Source organism: Toxotes jaculatrix, chromosome 10, assembly GCF_017976425.1.
Source record: "Toxotes jaculatrix isolate fToxJac2 chromosome 10, fToxJac2.pri, whole genome shotgun sequence".
Taxonomy (NCBI): Eukaryota; Metazoa; Chordata; class Actinopteri; family Toxotidae; genus Toxotes; species Toxotes jaculatrix.
Window position 1 is genome coordinate 26,210,687 of NC_054403.1, and position 23,468 is coordinate 26,234,154.

Sequence of the window (23,468 nt, forward strand, 5' to 3'; positions counted from 1 at the left end):
GTGCTATCAGTGACAGGTGGGATAAATCACCTTGTCAGGCATGAACGGGATGGAAACACTGTATAATGGAGAACTCAACCCACCCAACCCACCAAATACACACACACACACAGACACACACACACACACACACACACACACACACACTCCACCTCCTGCCGACTCCTCTCCATCTGGGAGGATAACAGATTCCGAGGCTTGACAGACGTCAGTTTCATTGCCGGAGATTTTGACAGCATCGTTAGCGGGCCTCGATTCACAGATATGATCCTGCCTGAGCTGAATGGAAGCCTAGACGTCCTGCTTTCTTTTTTCTTTCAGTGCCTCAGTTTGTGTGTGTGCATTCTCAGCTTTATGCATCAGCAAATGCTTTTTTGTATGAATGGAGGATTTCTTATTGAGATTACGTAAGCAGTTGCTGAATGAATTATTCAGTCTGTGAAAGAAAAAGACGGTGTACTGTGTTGCCTGCCAACTCTGCACTCTGCAACACAGCCACCAAACGGCATAAATAAGGCTTGAATGGAGGGATAGAAACAAGTACAATACACTCAGATTGTGCTGCCGCCGCTGCAGTGAAGAACCCGTGTGTCAAAATTATCTACAGGTGGTTTGAGGTGGCAGATGATGAACGGTTTGGCTACATGCTATGAAGACGCAGGGGTACAGAGGATGAACCCTGCCACTCCCTGCACGCAAAGTTTGGTTGTAAAGAGTTTACTAAATACCACACAACAGAAGGTGATGGGTTAGAACGTGGGACGTTCAGATATTACTGCAAAAACAGACAAACAACACCGGCTATACAATAAAAAAATAAAAAAAATCTAGGCTTTCTACAATATCTGTCAGTAAACTCAAGGTGCCGTTATGCATCTCCTGCTATGTCTCCGAATGGATTCCACAGAAGAGAAAATGAATAAACTGCATGAACTGAATGAATGAACAAACAGAAGAATGAATGAGCAAACAGTTGACAGTTGTACTGTAACAACATGAACGGGCAGAGGCAACCTGCTCTTGCAACCTTTCTGTTTGGTTTCATGCGGCATGAGGTCGAACTTTCCGAGTGAAATCAATCATCCAGGAAACAGGATCTGTCACAGGACACCTGAGGTGGTGAGGAGAGGGAAAGTAAACAGCAGAGCGAGAAGGAAAGCTGATTCGAGGAGAGGAAAGAGAAGCTCAGTGCTATCTGATCGCTCTGAGTCTGACGGATTCCATCGCATTGACTTGTGGCTCGAACACATCGGCCTGTTCCGGAGGTGGTTGCATAAAAGTCCCTGACATGAGCTATTACATTGCAGGATGTGTTTGACATGTGAAATGTTAGGTGTTGGTTAACTATAGCTATAGTGTGACACTCCATGGATATTTGCGGCGATGCTCTTCTGTCACGCAGTGTTAGCTCGGAGACCTTCAGGGTCTTGTTCAAGGGCAACTGATGCTTTCCATAAAGAGCTCTGGTGTGAAAACATGGGGCCAGAAAACTCTCTAATAAAACAACTTACTGTACTTTAATATACAAATCTAGAATTCGATTTAAATAAAAAATGCAAACAGAGCATAAAGATGTTGTGGTTTTAATTGCAGTATCTGAATATGAAACCAGGAGCAGGATTGTTGTTATAGCTCCAACTGTGCAGGATTGGAAGAACTTGAGCAACTTAAAAACTTTCAGCTCCAAATTCCTCTTTCTATAACTCAAACCTGCACTTCAAGATAAACTAAATAAAAGTCAAAATACAGCCAGACTAAAGAAAGATCAATTTTAGATTCGGCATGTGCAGCAGCCACGGCCGGGGACTTTTGTTTCTCTTCTGCACTCACTTACAATACAGCAAATACGTGGTCACCATAACTGATGCACTTAATGGGTTATGTTACAATAACAAGGTGAACAACTGGAGGCCTACATACATAATGTATCATGCATATTTACAAATCAGCCATGCACCGGTTTTGTTCAGATAAGTGAATGGATCCGTGTTCCATTTTCTCACGGACATATGGTTTAATGTATCTGCCAAATAAAGGTGAGGAATATTTGTGATGATAAACAAGCTTATAGGATAAATGAATCCAAACCATCTGCACATCCTCACATAAAAACTGAGACATGTAAAATGCATCATATCTGCGCCCTTTGACAGGAAGTGTTGTGAAATCATCTCAAAACCTTTCAAAGACTGTAGAAGATCTGGGTTATGCATCAGGAGCCATGTCGGCTAACTCACAATTCTGAATGATTTGCTGGAAGGAATTTTAAACTGTAAATATTCTGTAATGTACTAAATAAGGATGCATGACTGCGAGTTGGATGACTGAACTGTTGAACCTGTTTAACAAACATTCATGACAGATTTGAATTTGCAGTGAAGGACTTTTGTATATTATGTAAATTAGTGTAATTTACACTTTGTCCTTTTTGATAATGATCATACAGACACATTTCAAACAAATTCAAATTCGCATGTTTTAAATCTATATTACAGGAGTGCATGTAATAACAGTTCATCTTAAACTACTGGCAGGTATAATTTGAAACAGGGTGTATAACTAGTCGCACAGTCAATAACAAATTATAGTTATTGTGCTGTGATGCAACACATGAACGTGTGTCACTTGTCTACCACCTCATCTTCATATGTGTCATCAACCAAATAAACAATGTACCGACACATATGTGACCACAGCACTCAACATATGTGACACCAGAATGTATGGAGGGACACGTGTGGGTGGGTGTGAAGCTATGTCATAAATCACACTCATGGACTGAAGCCTTTCGATGTCTCTGCAGACGGCCATCAACCAGATATGGATCCCATTCACAGGATGAAACTGGGTCACATAGTTGAACCCCAACATCGCACAGGCAATCTTAAAAATCTAGACATGATGCTTATGAGTCAAGATCTTTAGTTAAAATGAGTGGTGTCTTTTATTGACAATAGACGATGGATTATCATGTTAAATCTACAAGTTTCTGTCATCCGAAGAATATCAGACATTTAATTATGGACCAAAAAGTGCACATTTCCTACAAGAACAGGCTTATCGAGGATTGGCTGACTGATCAATGGTTCTGAAATCTACCAGATAGACAGTACATTTCTAAATCTAATGAGATATTCGCAGGAGATTTGAGTCGGGAAATCATTTAACACTAAACAGGTTCAAGATAAACAAAAAACGACTTTTGACCTGAAATTAGAAGGAGCAGCAAAATGTCCACAACAGGAAGACTTTTCATTTCTTCAGTCTATCTGTAATATTTTCTTCTGTCCTTCTGTCTCTTGTTAACCTTTTATATTCTCCCTCAGTATCTTTGCATTCTTGAAGCATTTCTTAGGCCTTTTTCTGTGGCTTTCATTTTATGTATCTTCTGCTCTTTTCTTATCAGTCTGTGAGTCAAAGTCAGAAAAAAAGTGGTGCCACTGCACTTCCACAGCAATGATTTAAGAAAAATTCAAATGTCTCTCTCACCCTTCAGGCTAAAGAATGTTAGCCAAGCGGAGGAAGCTATAAAACCACTCTTTACATTACAAAGCAGCAAAAAGAACCAGCCAACAGTTTCAGCAGGATCCCTGTTTTAATCAAACCAACAAGCCTTGGGGTAAGACAACCACAGAGGCAGTGAGCAGTGCCACTGAAAATGTGCATTATCTATTGTTTCCACAACTGAACCAAATATCTGAAGATGAGAGTGTCCTTTAAGAAGAAACCAGAGCCGTCAGTTCAGTTTTTTGATCTGCAGATCTGTGAGACTGGTTTATTACACAATGCAGCAGCTACGCCTGCTATTTTCCCAGATGAAGAGGCAACAGTTTACGTGGATGAATAGATGAAAGATTCAGATGCTCGCAGTCGTTGTAGCTGTTGGTAATTTCAATATGTTTAGCTTTGACTTGATGTTAGATAAATGCCTCTTCTAATCATTCACTGCCTGCTGGGTAAACTGAACTTCCACTGATATAAAGATGCAAACATGATGCAATCATTTCCAAAAACAAGAATACAGTTAAATAATTCACGTATCTCATGTTGCTATAAGCTTACTGGCTTCCACTGCAAAAAATTAATAACATTATGGAAGGACAATTCATTATAAAGCGGGGATAAAGTGAGTAAGGACAGCGCAGTTTTTCTGGTGTCTTCTCAGGATACAAACTTTTTTTATGCTCTATACGTGCACTGAGCTGCATGGGTCTGAACAGGAGACCTAATGTCATATGTTAGGTTTGGTTATTTATTTGGAGATATTACTTACAAAATGAATGTTATGAAGAGCTTTGTATTCAGCAGTGTGATCACTGTCAAGAAGCGCTCAATCACAAAGACATTGATTATTCTAGATGATTAATTCTGATTAATTCTCACCTCTCACTGACAAGTTCCTCCATCACCGGCATCTGGCCTGCAGCGCTGACATTCATGTGACCATAAATGCAGAGAGTCCCTGCAGACAGAAGATCACAATTAACAAATTGGCATAATCATTTGGACTATTATAGGCTTAACTTTAAATTACAAAGTGAAAACAATGCATGTCATCAATGGACGAGCAGATTACATTAACATAAAATGCATTCAGCCAAATCAAGATCATGCAAATTCAGCTATTCTCTTTGACATTTTTGAAATCCACTGACTCGGCATGATATGTGTCCATATTCCTGGATTTAGTTAAGTGCAGACTAAAATTTGTTTATTAAAGTTTCGATGCACATGCAGTATCTTAAAGTTAGGGAAGGGTAGGCACACAGATATTTAAACAGGCTGCAACTGACTTCAGCTGAGTTGATCAGTGGCTGAAATTTGACTTAGCCTACATTTTATTTACTGCTTTACTTAACTGTAATAACCGTTCAGCTGTAATTGCTGCAGTGTAAGAACAGCCTGTGCTTAAACCGTGAAGCAGCTGTAATTCCAATATCCTCTTTAACTGAAGGGAAAGGTCCATGTATTTCACACAACTAAACAGCTCTGGGCTGATTTTTCATTAAACTACAATTTAACTATTATAATTTTGACAAAAAATACATTTTTATTCATATTTCATTTCTCTTGTGCAGAATTCAACCAAAACAGTGATGGGCCACAGCTCAGCTGCTGAGAGAATATACAATTCCCCGGCCATAAACACAGAACACAGACAGGATGGACAGTGAAGGTCGGCCTGACTGAGAGGTCAGGAAGAGGCAGGGGACGACCATGACCTGCATATTTACCCATTATGCTTCAGCCATGTGGGCAGCTGTCAGAGCCTGTTCATCATCTGGATGTTTAAATGTGGCAGTAGCATGAAGGAAACCCAGTTTTATGATTTTGGTATACATAATCTTCTTACACAATATTCATTCTGTCTCTTTCTCACACACACAGATGGACAAGACCAACCAAACATGCCATTATGTAAACATTGACTTATATTACATCATGGCTACGGTGGATTACTATCAGACAGATGGAATATGCTCCAGATGCTTAACACACATGCACTGGACACACATAGCCTACTTGGAGTCTTTTGTTTTACAGGTTAATTATGCTGGAGTACTCACAGCCATGAGGACACGCTGCCTGAGTGTCCATAAGCAAACTGAGCACAGTCAGTTACTAATAAACTTTTTTCAGGCCTGTTATCTTGAGATATTAAACCATTACACTGTCATAACAACTTATCTCTCTCTCATTACCTTGAAATAATAAATGGCGGTCTTATGTATCTTGTTTTATCCCTAAAACTGTTTATTGTTTTAAACTACTTCCAGTAAAGCACCTTTACATAGCTAATTCAACCGTGTTCAAGCATAATGATTAGAATGCATTTCTTTATTCTGCCTTTTAGTCACATACACACTGTCAGGCTCTTGTCAAGTGGTGAACATATGGGACCATAAAGATTTTCTCTGACCGTGAGCATTTTTCAGGCCATCTTATTGGCATCACCATCTGCTAACATGACATTCGGAAATACTTTTTTTTCTCTCGCCTTTGGGCCATTTGACGAATGACTCTGCTCAAACCACTGCTGTGGTAAAGACACTGCAATTTGGTTTACACACTGTTTTATATATATATATATATATATATATATATATATATATATATATATATATATATATATATATATATATATATTTTTTTTTTTTTTTTTTTTTCTTGGTCCAAGAGATAACATAAGCTAGTATAATTCTGTATGTGTAAGTATCCTGTGGCTTTTTGCTTTTATGAGCGACTCCCAGGTTTGTTGGTATCTTAAGCGTGCACAATGATACACACTGTTGGTGACCGTTTTATTCCGTTGGCAACGTGCCACAAAGATAGCCATGCACCAGCTAAGAGTCAGGGAAACTAGCATACGTGGAAAAGTTTCTGTTACAAATGTTTCACGAGTATGTTCAGTATGTTCAGTATGTTCGCTAGACCTCAAGGAATGATGAGCATTAGGGAATCCCACCTTCATAATGAATGACATCAATTAACGTTATCTCTTAATAACATTTTTAAATAAATGCAAAACCCAGAATAATAATTTAGAATTTCCAGGAAAAAGGACTCAAAATTATTCACAATACTGAGTCTCAGCTGAGTCTTAGGATAATGGCAGTAAAGCCATATTCCCATGGTTCACCTTGCTAACACGACAAGATCGATGAGACCCAGAGGTTGCTGGAGACGAGAGGTGAAAGGTCAGCTGCATATAATGGTGGAGCATAATGACATATGAAAGTGTCTGAACAATCTTCATGCACAAGTCTATATATGGGCCTGTCAGGAAGATTTATCCTCAAGTACACATACAGTACGCTCAGAGTAAAGGAGATGACCTTAACCGGATGTCACATGAATACATCTGTGTACCTGTCTGTGCTGTTTGGTGTCACCCCATATATATTCACACTAAAGGCCTCATACACAAACATGCAGATCCAGTGTACCACACCAAACAACATATGTGCTTGTGTGTACATATAAGATACTGTGAGGCTCTTTGGACTGAGGCATCCTCCAGTCTGCACATGCTCTTTTCACATTTTAAAAAAAGCATCCACATGCACATACACACTTTGAACATGCTTACATTCTTTTGTTGTCAAGGGTTAAGCTCTAATACCTACATATTTGGATAAACTGGAGCCTGGCTTAAAAAGAAAATCACAGCAAAGCATATTAAATCTATGGCATTGCATCTCAAATCTATGTTGAGTCAGAGAAAATTAAATTCTTGTGTTTAATACCTGGGCACCAGAAAGCCCGAACATCATGTGCAGTATGAAATTTATGAAAGTCAACACATTCTGGTGTCTTAACAGGACTTGTTTATTTTGGGGCAAGTTAATTGAAAAATGTAATCAACTACTTTCCAAAAAAGTAATTACTTTCTTCATTCCTTATGAGGCAGAAGCAATAACTTACATAACATGTTACATTACTTTTCCATTACTCAGCACAGCTCCAGCACTGGCACCTTTAAACAGCTGCAAAGTGCAAAGCTGCTACGCTCACAAATCTCCTGTATTTTATATGTGGAAATACACACACAGACATTGTGGTTTAACAAGCAGAGGGCCTACACTTGTAAGTATTTAATGGCATCAGCTTAGCACCGAGTGACTGCGCACAGCACTCCAGATGATCCACAGGGTTCAACCACCCTCCAACTCTGAACAAATCCAGACTGTTCCTAAAGGCATAGGTTTACCAGTGGCAAGCAAGTCAGCTATGAAGACTCCACTTTAGCACAGTCTCGGCCCTCCAACAGCAAGAAATGGGTCACTTTGGAGAATAGCACCATTGCTGCGCTGTGTAACAGCATTTGCATCTAATATCAAATACCTCTAAACTAATTGGAAAGACTTGGGAACATTTCACCAGTATGGAGGCTGCTGTCGTGCCTCACAAATCCCTGTACATTCACTGAAAAACATTCAGCCACATGAATGTACAGGAATTCACGGAGCAAAACAACAGCTCACATGGCAACATAAGTACATACTGATGCAGATTTTCCCACCTTCCTCCTTTATGTGTACAATTCAGGTCATGGCACCAGTGTAACCGAGCACTGACTAATCCAGGACAGATTATTATATCATCATAAGGCTGATTTGTGAGGAGTCTGAAATCTCCTTGGCACTGTCTTCAGGTTGCACTGGGCCTGCCGACACTGTTCTATAATAGACACAGTCGGGGACGCGAGGCAAGTTGAACGCATGACAGAGCTAATGGGCAAGGCTGCTGAGAGGGTTTACTGGAGTCTGTCAGCTCTCATCCAGTCAAAGAGAGAGGAGGAAAGGAGAAATACAGGGAAAAACATGACAGTGTGGGAAACTGATGGAGCTAAGTGAAAGAAAGAAAGGTAATTGCAAAAATGGAAAAATAGGAAGAAATTCTGGGCAAGGAAGAGATGGAATGAGACAGACATGATACAGCAAACAGCTGCCATTTAATGCACTGACAGTTTCTTAACCTGGTGACTCAGACAAACAGGTTTTGGGTTGTTGCATGAAAACATAACAGCAAAGTTAGAGAGGCCAGGTAATATCACCTTCGAATAATGAGACACAAGCCTTCTCTCTGTCACTGCTGCTGCAGCATGGAAACATCTAAAGGTTTGGTCTTGCACAGCATTATGGGTACATCTTGATATCAACAGAAGCCATGGCAACAAGCAAAGGCAGAGGAGCCAGAGAAGCCGCAACGGTTTATGGCTGGCAGCCTGTTGAAGGTGTGGGCGGGACATCACAAGTGGACAGAAATATTCTGTTAAGAGGTTTATTCATGGCAACATGAACGAGAGATTCAGCTGCAGGGTATCAAGTGCATCACAACAGTTTAACATTACAGTCCTGACTTCAGTGTACAGCCAACAGCCCACAGCCAACAGCCAACCGGGTTAATGTACATTTAAACATGTAAACACAGCCACCGCTAATATGAGAAAGTGTCTCTGCTTATGTTTAAGTGTATGGAGTCAAACAAGTATTGGTCCTAATGAAGCTAGTGTGTTTACTCTGTATCTGGGTCTCACTTCAGCCATTAAGAAAGCAGCTGACAGATCATTCCGGCCTCCAGACTGAATCTCATATAATATTTAAAGTTCAGCCACCAGCTGCCCTTCACTTTTGGTGAGTCATGGTGGGATGTTCCTGTGTTGATGTGTCGTCCTGGAAGTACGTTAGCCCCAGTCCACCTTTTTGGTCCATAGATCAGGAGCCCCTGTCTGGTTGATCGTACTGACCTCTGATATGAAGTACCTTTAGACCTTCTTCTTACTTTTCTCAAAAACAATTAAAAACTCTGTTGAGAGAACGGTGGACTGTGACAGCTAAGGACCCATTGTCTGGGTGAAGGGTGAATGGCACATGATCACAAATTAGTCACAGGGGGGGAAAAAAAACAGAAAAGTTAAAATCGAGAGGTGGAAGAAGCAAACTAATGGGAGACATCAAATGTGAGCACAAACAACAGAGACAGACACGGCAGACAACTCCAGACTGACTGGAGCATCAAGGGGGTGGAGGGCTCGTCTGTGTTTGTTAAACTGTGTGGTGGAGCAGGTTTAGGTCTCCTGAGGTTCAGCCAAAGGTTTCCTGTGAAAGTGAGGCTAATCTTTAAAACTAAGCTCCTGTGTGCAGGAGATAAAGTTTACCTCAGCTTCCTGAAAGTAATAACCTGAGCAGTAAGTAAATCTTCTATATATGTGCAATATCTGTGAAACCATCAGGGCGGTTTAAAAATACATGTTACATAGATCCGTCCTTTATGAAACCGCATCATATTTAGGTTTTTATTTACAGTAGGGATGGGGCCGATCCGGGTTCCGATACCAGCATTTTTCACGGATCGGAAATTTCCGATCCAACCTGCGGAGATTTCCGATCCATGAACCATGTCTGCGCTTTAATGTTGTCTGCTGAAATGACTCCACAAGTGATTGCCTGCCGGCTGCTCTGCTAACTGGCTGCAAACGGCAGCGTGTCTCATTACTCAGCGTCTCATTGAGATAAGCCTCTGTTCAGGAAATCCATTCCACAGTTTGCAGCCAGCTAGCAGGCGAGCATCGAGCAGCACCGTGGCTAACCAACTTTTTGCAATGTTTGCAAAGCCGTTGTACCGAGGGGCGGAAGCTCCGTCGCGACCTACAAGTGGCAATAAGTAGCGATTAGCTCAATGCTAACACAATATGGAGAATCCCATTGACGGGCTAGCGCATTAGCATCGGTCGCGCTATTTTATATATTTAACGTTAAAACAAACGATAAACCATAACAGGTGAGTCATACAGGTAATTCACACACCAACAATATATTACTCACAGACTTATGTCCCTTCCAGGTACAGCAGGAAGAAAATGAATGGTGACTGAGCTTCCGCGCCTCGGGATCTTTGACATTTGAAAAACCTTTATTTGTTTCTGCTACAAGAGCCAGTATACTTCATTTATGCTGATCACATCAAGCAGCCATTTTTATTTCTATTTTATTTGGAGAGGGATAGTGTAAGAGAAGGTTACCCTTTATGGGTATCTCTTGAATTTAATAAATATTGACTGTTTTTCTGACTTTCTTTTCTGACCTTATATTTACCTCAAGTTGCCTTTTGGGACATACATGCTTACATTCGTACATATCACACTTACCTGTAGAGAAAATTCATTACAGCATCATTTGGATCGGATTGGAAGTGAATAATGTGGATCGGTGCATCCCTAATTTAAAGGCTTTAATGCTTGTTTAAACAAAGATCACATTTTTCTCTCTGTGTTGTAACTGTGAATATTATGTAAGTGTATTTACAGTAGTTACAATCTACTGTATACACACTCATAATACAAGTATCTATAAGTATTCAAGTACACTCTTATGTCCAAATCTGAAGTGTGATGTAAATTCAACAAGCAATATGAAAAGGCTGCAAAGACATGAATTTAACAAACACATTCATATGAACGTTCTCATTCATATAATGAATGAACATATTACGGTAGAGATTTAGCTATGTGGATAATATAAAAATAGTTTGTATTACTTGTTACTTCAGTCTCTTTATTTCATGTATACAATGTTCTTATTACCTGCTAGAATTGGCCAAATGTAGGTTTGGGTAAACACAGAAATGTGTTAAGGTACAGCAAGATGAAAAGTTTAGTGATCTGTGAGAAGAGGTTCAGTCACTGTTGCAGCAAATTTATTATTAAAAATCTACAATATGAGCATACTCATAATTACAATTTAAAAATAAATACTGACCTTTAGTATTAACAAACTGAAACTAGTTGAAATACATAAAAAAATACATAACAATAACATAGTTATTGTTTGTTTGGTATGAAGATTGCTCTGCTTATAACAACTTTGTCTATGAAGAAAAAATACAAACATATGACATACACACACACATACACACACATACACACAGACACATACACACAGACAATTGAGCTTTCAGCTGGCTCCATATGTGCTAATGGACATTTGCGTGGGAAACACACAGAATGTTTTCAGTGGACTTTAACACAAATGCAGCTTGAACTAATGGTTTTACCACAGGAAACGGATGGCATGGTGCCAGGCTGTTAGAGTGCAGCTGCAACTGGCCGGTGAACACTCATGTTTTCACTTCTATGCGTGTGAGGACCCTAACTTTAACCACCTAAAGAAGATACCTGATCCTAAATGTAACCATCACAGATTGGCTGTTTTTCTCTGTTCTGTATCACTGTAAACTGAATCGCTGTTTGTAGGTTAAACAAAACAAGCCATTTGAAAAAAAACTGGGATGGACACTTAAAACTATTTTCTGATGTTTTGTAGATGATTAATCAATAAAATAATCGGGAGGTAATATAAAAATATAGTTGCAGCCTTAATAAACAGGCCCTCGCTCTCATTTGATCTAATCCTTTGAAAATGTTCACTTTCCAGAAATGTCATCACAAAAATGTCAGACCAAGAACAGCAGCAATGGCCGTCCTCCACTCAGGCTACACAACTGTCAATTTGTACTTTAAAAAAATAAACAATCCATTTTTTTTCTGCATCATTACTCTCACTTCTGATAGAAAATCACAGAATACATGCTCCAGATAGTTTTCATTCTAATGAGTTCAGCAGTTCATGAGAAAGTTTGAAAAATACTCCAAAACGCTCATTGCTCAGAGAGAAAGTTCTGCACGCAAGAGCTACTCACTTGTTCAAGTTTCCACCAAATAATTTATTATCTATTCAGAAAGACAATCACAAGTTTGTCTCAGAGGCCTTTACAGTCTATCCAACATATGATACCATCTTCCTCAGGAAAAATTAAGAAAAAAAAATGGAAGAAATCAGCAGGGATAGGCTCCAGCTCCCCCGCGACCCTGACGGATCAAACAAACAAACAAACAGGATCAAACACATGAAGATAAATACTGCGTGGAAGCAAAGGGCATGGATTAAACAGACCTTTTTCAGACTTCTCCTGAATTTCTCAGATTAGGACTTGGGAGAGACACAGGAAATGAACTGAACGAGAGACAGAGAGGTCAAACGTCTTTCCAGAGAGACTTATCATGCAATCACATCGGAAAACATTAACCAGCAGGAAAGAGAAGCGGAGCGCTGAGGCACAAGTCACACCAAGTGCTCACACTCATAAGATCACAATCAGAGGACACTGACAGAAATCTGCCGCTGAGCTGCAGTGCAGAATAAACAGTGTACGTTGTTGGGTGTAGGTAAACTAAATGAGCAGCTTGGATGTGGTTCAGATTTATTTTGATGTGGTTTGAAATATGAACACGTAGTTTTGATTTCGCCTGTTAAACACAGTATTGAGTCTTTTGGCAGCTCTTAAGTGGATTTCATTGACATCGTTATGTTTTGAGATACTCCTGCTTCAGATATTGTTTTAAGTAACAATAATACTCTGGCAGAAAGAATGAATGTTTCTCCGTTGTTGTTTGGATATTTAGATAATGTTACCTGTTCTGGGCAACTTCAGTGTAAAGGTAATAACAATACTCCATGGATCTGAAGGTCTGAAGGCCTCTCTTCAGCCTCCCAGAATCAAACATCAATTAATTAACCAGGGAATGAAACTTGCTCTCTTTGTTAAAGTCAAACAGCGCAATTAGATTAGATTGGCCATAATTAGCCTAATGCTAGTAATCAATTAACAGTTTAATATTTTTTTTTCCATTTTTAAGTAATTAATTAGTTTTAGTCTGCAGAGGGAAAAAAAAGTTGCTCTAAAGGAAGATTTGAAATAAATATTAAAAGTGGTTGTTTAACAAAAATTATTTTGGCCACAAAGGAACTGAGTGACCTCTATAAATTAGAGATACTGGATTAGTGGAATCCCCTTTTCACCTTGTGAGAAAACCTGAAGAACTCAACGCAGAACTACATTTAGAAAAACGTTGACATGAACATCTTGTTAGTCTGAGTGACGTCTGGTTTATTTAGGGTTGAACATTCACACATAGAGGAGTATGAAATGATGTCTGCTCTGATCAAGATATGCAGCATGTAATTACTCAGCTCTACAGCTGGCTACATGACATTAGAGATCAAAAACATTACTTTTTTGATGAATATTTTTCTGCAGAAATGTATATTCTAAGAAAGATGGACTTTCTCAAACACTGACGCTCCTCCAGCATCAAGCGGTCCATCGTTAGCTATTCATCCATATCCTTCCTCTTTCTGTTAGAGTCATTCAGAGTTCAGTTACACTGCTTTTTATCCTTCATGCAGCAGCCTGCTGACCCAACCGTATCCTTTTACATGACCTGACGCCAGCAGGGAGTCCTATAGTTCTAACACTCCAGCGTCAAGTGGCATGACGGCAACATGGCACAGCTCTGGTACTTTAATGAGGAACGGGTGTCAAACTGAATTAATGAGATGAGTCAAATGACATTTAGGCTTCCTAATTTCCTCTGCAGTCTACCACTCTCATGCATTTTTCAGCATCGTGCACTGGGCTAACAAATGACAGGACCCATATGATAAAGTTGCACAGGATAAGTTCACAACATATGTGCACAACATTACAGCCAGCATCTCCTATGAAGCCAGCTGATTCTACATCCATTTCATGTGACAATAACTGAATGTCATGAATGACATTTTCTTTTGATCACATTTAATGTTTTTAGTCCAGCGCATAGAGTGGCCCACTGATCATTACAACGGTTAAAATTACTTACTTTAAATTACTAATTACTGACTAAAGTCTTTTATATTGTTGGACCTTAGTGCGTCACAGTGCAGTGGTTAGCACTGTCGCCTCACAGCAAGACGGTTCCAGGTTCGAACCCCTGCATGTTCTCCCTGTGCCTGCGTGGGTTTTCTCCAGGTACTCTGGCTTCCTCTCACAATCCCAGAAACATTATTTGTATATTTACTAGCTAAAGAGACAGATATCTTTACCAGGAGCAGGTGGAGACCAGACCAAAATGGACAAAGATGAGACCTCAAATTAATGTCTCTCTGTCTACTGGATGTGTACATAGGCAGCTGCCTGCATGCCTAACATGCTTCTAACTTCACAGTATGTCTGGAGTTTGCTAACAGCAAAATGTAAATTTGTGTTTGTAATCTTAGCCGGACCCTGTCGGGGGCTAATAAAGTGAACCAAGACCTTTGGCAGCAATAACACTCCCCAAACTGTGAACCTTCCGTGAGGAGGTCACACTCAGTCAAAGTTCTCTGGACATGGACAAAAACACAACTGAGCTGCCAACTTTTTCTACTGACAATTAAGTGAATATAAAACTAAAAATGTTTTGGGGGTAAAACATAATGGTGTCAGGACCTCATTACAGCGGCCAGTGTGTGTTGCCTTTTGCTGACTCATGCCTTCGGGATGCCAGAGGAAACCACCCAGATCTTGTGCAAGCAGTTTTAAAATTTGCTGGTCTGCGGTGTCACTATAGTTTCAGTATCTACGATGTCCACTGTGCACATTGTGACACATTATATACTGTGTTACATCACCAATTCTCTATATCAGTAAGTAAAGCACAGCAATGTGGGGTGAGCGATGAATACTGCCAGGGTTAGGGTTCAATTTCCACTGTGTACTTTAATACTTAAGTTATTTGCTCTAATATTACAAAGCTGCATAATTGAACACCATTTTGTTTTAATGAGGCTTTGTTGAAAGTTAAATAAGAAAGATTTACCTCTCTCTTCTTCTTTTGGGAATTTTTGCTATCTTCTGCTTCTCCACTTCTATCCACTCTATCACTTCTTTTTTCCCCACACCATCAAAATCCCCTTCATTCATTTCTGACACAGCAGAAATCTGGCCAGTGATCTTTCTGAGTAGGTTCCTTGAGCCAATTAGTCCTCTGAGGTTGCTCTTTAAATATCACCGTGCTGCCATCATTCTTTCTTTCAGACCGAAAATTACACAGCCCAATTCCTCCCCATCACCACCTTATCCCGCAGGGTGATCCAGGTCTTTCAGCAGGAAAGTTCAGTCTTCCATGTGTCTTCCCCTGGCATCACTGCCACCAGAGACGCCAGGGGATTCTAACTATGTCCTATCAACGCTTTTCAAAGATGCATCACATCAATGAATTGACCTTATTTTCTCAAACTGGTTAAACTGTCTTCTAACTCATCTCAGTTTATGAACTAACTAATACAGGACGACACAGAGGGATCTGAAAACCTTGAATTAATACATGAATACTTCTTACTTCTTTATAGCTGATAGCAAGGAGCTTTACTTGAATTCCCACTCAGGCTTAGATGGTAAATGTGTGTTCCTACTTTATCCTGCTGTGTGTCCTCCAGGGGGGTTAAGGCTCTGTCCTTGCCAGCTTCTGTCTTCACACCAGCTGCCATTCTACCTCAAATTCCTCCCTTCTGTTTTGATTCACTCCAATTATCTGCCTTCTCCTGTGTTCTGAGGGCCTCAAACCAAACCTTCATTACTCATAACTTTCCCCTTTGCTGTGTTTTAAGGAGCAGCAGAAATTACGCCTCAGACTTCTGGACAGACTTGCTCTTGAGCTTCCTTCCAAGCGCCGGCACATGGGCGGCACTGTTTGGTTTTATTTGACAGTGGTAATTAAATTTGCCTGCCTGTTGGTGTGGGGCAATACAGCTGCCAACTGTGTGGATCTCCAGGCGGGGGTAATACTTCACTGTGACAGAGTGGAGACCATGTGAATCAAGGTGGGCGACTGAGAACGAGCTTCTGCCATCGTTCTGGCAGAGAGAGGACGGCTTTCTTCAGCACCCACAAGACGAGGACACACACTTCTGTACCTCTTGATGAATTTTCCAATTTAATTTAAATGCTAATTTGAGTTTGATGGCAGTCTTGGGGCTCTTCTCTCTCAATAGCAAGATGGATGCTTCTCCTTTAGTTCCCATGCTGGATTTAGCCTCAGTAAATTCCTACTTGTTCTCATAACTGTTTCAGTACGGCGTCTACATATGGAAAGCTCAGCTAATTCGGAGCACTAAGCCCAGTTTGCTAAAATGATCATAATAAACATCCTGTAGTCTCTGGGTACACATGCAAGAACACTGAGCAGCTAAGACAGTCTGTTTACTCTCTACTGATGAAATCCACCAAGGGTTTTTATCGATCAAGGAACTGGGATTATGTCTTGACTCATTCATGTGTGTTGTAACGGGGGGGGGAATACAATGGGATGAAGGAGATGAGGAGATGAGCTGACAGAGACAAAAAAAAAAATTTTGAAAGACAACATAGACAGAAACAGACAGACAGAAGCTTATGGACCTTGCCAGGAGTTATTTTAGTCTCTCATCATGTTATTGATTCCTAATATCAGCTGACACTGGATGGTATTTCATGGGCATTTACCCTGTTAAATGTCAGTATGGTCTCAGTTCAAGGCCTCTGACTGTGAATAAACCCTAGACTGCAGAGGGAAGAAAGGAAGGAATAAGGACCAAGCACTTAAAGGTGAACACCCCGCCCCCCAGTTTCCTTAGTTTACAACCTGCATCTTAATTTCTTTCCTCAGTCATAGTAACATTTTACTCACCAGTTTCATCGCTGAGAGTCCATCAAGTCAACCAACCTGAGGAGTTTTAGACAATTCCCAAGTGTAATCCAAGTAACTGAACCATTTATATGAAGTAAAACCAAAAAGGTAGTGCGCCTGAAACGTGTGCTTGAGTGCCCTTTGCACTTTAGGTGCACGTGTAGACATCGTTAAATACAGTGAGTCAAAGAATAAACCAGGAAGTAGCTTTGCAGAATGAAATGGATGTTTTGCATGTTCGGACAGACCGTTTAGCTCTTCATTTTCACTTCCCCATGAGTGGTTTCATAATTTGGACAAACTTTTGAATGACAAACCGAAGCTATGTTAAGTTGAAGTTACTGACATCCCTCAGGGTCTGAAAAGTTGCAATATGCATTTTTATTTTTTGCATTTCTTTTTTGACTGATTAATCACAACAATCACAACAATAATCTGCAGATTCATTAATAGAAAAAAAAAACAAACAACTATTACTTGCAGCCCTAAGACAGATGTTATTGTTGAGTAAAGAAATCCACCTAAACACTCGATCATTTCAGCGCACAGGCCGCAGTGAGCAGAAAAAGTGGAGTGAGTGGAGGCAAAAACGTCATCTGGTATTTTGTTCAGATATTGGCTTGAACTGAATGTCAGAACACTCAATAACACAAGCAATCAGGAGCGGTCCCTGTACTCTGAGTAGTCATCAAAAACCTGACCTTTCTTACTGACTGACTGTGCTGTCTGTCTGTCTCTGTCTGTCTGTCTGTCTGTCTGTCTGTCTGTCTGTCTGTCTGTCTGACTGTCCTGACTGTCCTGACTGTCTGTCTGACTCTGTCCTGACTCTGAATGTCCACACGTCTGAGTGTCACTCTGCAGAGTGACTCACTGGAGATCTCAGCAGAAAAAGCTATAAAAACCTGCTGGACTGTCCAAAGAGCACCTTGAGAGAAGGTGACTCACAACTGTATAAACCCTGTCACTGAAGACACACGCTCACAGTGACTGTAAAATCTGCGGCCAAAGAACCTCTCTCACACGCACACAGACACACACACACACAAATAAAAACATAAAAAAAATACAGCACCTTTAAAACATCAGGCCAGTGATATAAATGTCAGGAACGGCTGCTGCCTAAAAGCAAAGTTGGTACGAACTTTAACGGGGGACAGAAAAGAGGAGAGAAGAAGAAAGAAACAGCAGATGGTGAACAAATGGGAAGAGACCTGATGATAATTTAACAGAGCAGTTGATTATGTAATAAGTCAGTAAGTCATTACGTCTTCATTCTCCGTGAGTTAAAACCCAAACACACACAGTGAGAGACAAACAGTTTTATACTTGTGTTAAGAAGCCTGTATTGCCTCTGTTCCTTTTTCCCTGAAGGTGAACGGCATAAGTTAATCACATCAGTGCTGTAGGTGTCAGGCCTGCAGGGGGCACTAAAAATTACTGCTCTAATAGTACAAATGTATTCTGCCTCTCAGATACAGTCACTTACAAGTCCAGTAACCCTAGACTCCTGGGTAACATGCATGTGTATAATAATATACATGCCATGTAAATTAGAAACACCATTAATCTTCCTGATCCACAGTAAAAACAGCATGTTGGCAAACACATCAGCCACACAACCAGGCGGCCTACAGATCTACTGTCCTTGGACTCAGGTCCTCAAATCCTGCTACTTTGGACTAGACCTTAAAGAAAAACTTCATTCTATACAACATTTAGAATCACATGAAAGAAAGAAAGAAGAAAAATAATAGTAAACACATGTTATACAAGAAGACAAAAAAAGGCTACCTGCTGCAGAAATGCAAGAGTCTACAGTCATGCTAGGAGGAACATGGAAGGAGACGTGGGTGCATGCGGGACTGGGATTATCGAGAGTTTGATTCACACAGGATTATGTCATGAAAAAAAAATTCACACATTTGCAACATAAGATCTGATTCCCAGCCTTAATTTTCTCCTTTATCTAACCAGAAAGTCAATGCAGAATGGCAACATGTTAAAAATCATCAGCAGTGGATGTTGAGAAGTTACATGTTCTTTTTAAACTAAACTTAAATAAGTGCAAAAAAATGAGAATATGCAAGAAAATTGTGATGTTATGTGTTTTAAATGAACGCACTATAACGTCCAAAAAACAGCCTACTGCATACTAAAGCGAAGTTTCCCAGTCGGGTTACCAGCCGCCATCAGAGGCAGAACATTATCTCTCTCTTACCTGCGAAAGATGCAGCCTCGTCTCATGCATTATTTAACACATGCCATATTTTTACAACCTAACACCCCCAACAATTTAATGAGTCAGTACCAACAACCCAGGTTCCTGTAATTCAGGTTCTCTGGAACAAAGTCCAAGGCCAGAGGTGGTTTCCTGAATCCTTCACTTTATAATACTGGAGTTGGATATATTGGCTAATTCTTCAGGGTGTATGAATAAACAATAAACAGCCATCATAGATGGTTTTCTTTCGCCACCTGTATTTTTATTACCAGAGTTTTCTTCCAGTGCAGAAGTAATAAATGACATTTAGGACTTATGTGTGGTATGGGTGTGTTAGGAATTTTTCCTCAAATAAAAACCGATAGTCAAGTAAAAGCCAGGTTTCCGATAACAGACGGGGGGTGTGGTCGACATGAACACATAAAAGTTGGCCCCCAAATGAAAGCCGGGGAAAATACAAGGGTGGTTAAACTCTTGGTGCCCAAGCATCATGACTCAGCCAATTGTAGCTTGTGGTAAAGTACTCTTTCAGAGCAGCTCACAGGTGTTGTTGGATCTGCCACCTCTGTTGCTGCCTCTATGGTCTGGGTAGGTTTAGGAAAATAAAACTGCTTGGTTAAGGTTTGAATTATGTTCACAGTTAAAAGAAACCAACACTGACTGTTGGTAGGTGACAGGCCAAGAAACCACGGTCACTGGTGTCAAAGTCACAGTTTATTTTTACTCCCAACCATCCAACCTGACCTCCTCTCTGAGACGTTCTGCTGTACCGAGAGAGCAGAGTCATTATTTTGTAGGAGTGCTGGTCATCGCTTCCCAGACACTTAAGGATTTGAAACAAATAACAAGAGAAGAAAATAATTGTGTCAAGTTTTCTGTGATATTTTCTGAGAGAAAATAATCTAATAGGCTGAGTGAAGTGTCAATGTGACAGGCAAAAAAGTTTGACCAAGTAAATAAAACACAATTAGACATGTTTGACCTGCTGCCACTGCGACCTGAACCTGGATAGGTGACAGAATATGGATGGATGGATGAATAGATGGATGGATGGATGGATGGATGTTACCTTACAGGCTGCAACAAACTATTATTTCACTAATAACTAATTTCTTCCAATAATCTGTCAAAAATTATTGAAATAAGGTCACCAGAATCTACGCAGGCCCAGTGTGGGCTGTTTAGCTTGTCTGACCTATGTGTCACTGTCAAATGTATTTATATTAACATAAAACACAGGAAAACAGAAGATTCCACAGACGGTAGAAGCTGGAACTGCAAATGTTTGGTATTTTAGATTAAAATGGCTTAAAAATGAATGACTATCAAAAATAATTTCTGATTAATGTCAGTCAACTAACTGATTAATAAACCGTTCATTTCAGCACCACGAACTAAGACTTAGTCCAACCAAGAAGAGAAATTCTGCCTCCGGAGCAGCTCTGCCTCTGTTTGTAAACTGAAAATCCAATAAAGACTTTATTAAAACTGGCCATTAAAAGTGACATCAAGTCCTATAAACACGTGCAAACTCACAGAGACGCAGGGGAGCAGCGGCGATGACTCCACCAGAGCCAGCATGTGTTCTCAGTCCCATTAACCTTAATGGTTGTCTCTGTTAAGCAGCATCGATAGGCGCTACGGGAATGTAGGTCACAGACATGCCTGTACATCACTGAAGCAGCTCTTTAACGACAGTGGAAACTGCTACCTGAATATGTTCCCTGATTAAACAGCCGGAGATAAGAACCTGGCAAACACAAACACGGCAGTGGAAAATCCTCCTGTGCATTTCTGTACAAATGATCTACTCATTTTCCACAGCAATCAGGATCACTGTGGTTATCTGTGAGTGAGGGTTGTACATTAAATGCATTAAATAGTTTATATAAGTAAAAAATATTCATGGCATTTTAAAGCATCTGAACTCTACTTTTAGAAATTAAATATTTGTGCACAGTACTGTAACACCAGACAAGCTGTGATGCACTTGTTGTCCTAACTCTGTGTGTGTGCGTGTGTGTGTGTGCTTGTATTACAAGACTTGTGTGGTCCTAAAACCAGGAGTCCACTATACTTATGGGGTTCGACAGCTTTGCAGGGACCAAAATCCAAATTAAGTCTGAAAAGCCATTTGAGGGTTAAGAATTGGCTTTAGGGTTCAGGTTAGAATCAGGCTGAGGTCAGGGTTAGGGTAAGGGTTAGGGTCAGGCATTCAGTTATGATGGCTGAAGTTCGGATGAGGGCCCAGGGAACGTGTTATGTCAATCATAGGTCCCCACGAATTCAGTAAGACAAAGGATGTGTGCGCCCACGCATTCCCATACATGACTAATGCCCAAGTCCTGCTATATCAACACGTGGTTATGCAACAGTCTATCATGAAGTAATAAGGTTCATAAATCAGCCCTGTGTAGCGTGTGTGTCTGTGTGTGTGGGGATTTCAGAGTGTGTATATATGCATGGATATTTGTCTGCGTGTGCCTGCATAGTTGCTGGTTGATTAATCTGTTTGCGTGTTTCTTTGAAAGTTTGTTTTCTTTGTGGCTCCATGAAATTTTTGTTGTGAGTTTGCGTTTTTTTCTTTGTGAGTTTATGTGTTTCTTTTCGTGTGCGTGTGTGTGCGCTCGTTTATGCCTTTTTTTTTTTATTGCCGTGCCATAATCCTGGTAGTCTTAAGCAAGCAATTCCTGGCACAGTGGCACCACAGAGTTGATAAATTGACCTGACCTCGTGGTCCACAGTCTTGCATCGGAGATAGTATTATAAGCCATCTATCTACAAAGCAACTATCTGCTGTGTACTAGATTAGATCCTTTATTCTGCTGAGAGCTGGAAACTTGGAACAATAAAAAGATAAAAATGTTGTGCGGCCCTCCTCGCCTTGGCCAGGAAACAATCTGACTTTCTGACTGAGCCTTACAGTCTGAGCTGATCGTAACTCGAAAAGTTGATCATCAACCGGAGCCAAACTTTGACCTCGCAGTCGCCCTGATGCTTAAACATAACCAGAGAAAGATAACTGATCATTTCATAATGAGACATCCAGCTCTCAAAATAACGAAGAGCTACTTTAACAAAATGACTGCTGAGAAAAGACTTAACACAGAGTAATGAATTACATCACATGGAAGTAATGTCCAAATGTCACATCAGTGATGAGATCACCTGACTCAGCTGAGCTTTCCACAGCTCTACAGATGGAAGTGAGGGACTCCACTGACATTACATGACATCTTATTTTTTTGTGTTTTTTGTGTTAAAACATTCATAAATTGAGCTTTAATACAAAACTTTGTTTATTGCCATGCCATTGATAACCCTGCATAATAAAATGTGCACAGCTAGCGACTGTTTGGAATTTAATATAATAAATTAGGGCTTCGACATACACATTTATATTGCCGGTCATTATTTCTTGTCTAATGCAGAAGTTGTTCACCTGACATAGGTGTGGAAAAAATATTTACTGAGTGTAGTTTCCCATGACATGGCTGTGCACAATCACACTTCAAAATAAGCCGATGTACAAAGAGAAACTTTTTGTCTCAAAAGTAGAAAAAAAAAATCAAAGACTTGTGTTTCTCTACTTTGTTGTTTACTTTGAGTAAATGCTCACATATTAGTTTCAGTCTCTGGTCAAACATTATGAGAGCCTTTGTGCCATAAACCGAACCAATTTAGATGTTTGTAGGAAGGAACGGTCTTCAAAGTAGTCAACACGGTGGGGGCTCAGCTAAAGATAGGATTCATTACATCAGCTCGTTGCCAGTGTGCAGGCTGGGCTGGCAGGCTGACTCATTCCAGCAGGTCAGTAATGAGATACCACTCACTGGGCCTCATATCAAACACACACTCAGCAATGCAAAGCTAAGACAGTCAGATGCAACTCAACACTCTGACCCCTGTTGACTGGTATCTCTCAGATGCTGGGTACAGAAAGCAGGTTCACATAGCTCTTTTATTAGTCTTCATTCATTCACCAGAAAGACTGTGAATTCTTTGGCTCCACCTACTGACATTTAACCCCACCAGTGAGATTATTTATGCCTCCAGAGCAGCTCTGCCTCACAGGAAGGTTTGCATAGCTAAAACTCTCACACGGTTCCGTTCAACACATTCCAGGACTTTTGTTATGATAAAATGTTGTAATTTATCTCTTAGTTGCAGACGCCATAAACCTGCTTTTGTCTATTTGAACTCCATTTATCAGTTACC

At 40.3% G+C, this 23,468-nt stretch overlaps 1 protein-coding gene across 1 annotated transcript in view; it reads right to left on the reverse strand.

Moving 5' to 3' along the window:
- The window catches only part of htr4 (5-hydroxytryptamine receptor 4), a 121,910-nt gene that overhangs the window by 76,256 nt on the left and 22,186 nt on the right, over positions 1-23,468 (reverse strand). Inside the window, exon 2 of the mRNA XM_041048259.1 lies at positions 4,384-4,462. Coding sequence (XP_040904193.1) covers positions 4,384-4,439 — 56 coding nt within the window. The 5' untranslated portion in view covers positions 4,440-4,462. The remainder of the gene's footprint in view (positions 1-4,383; positions 4,463-23,468) is intronic.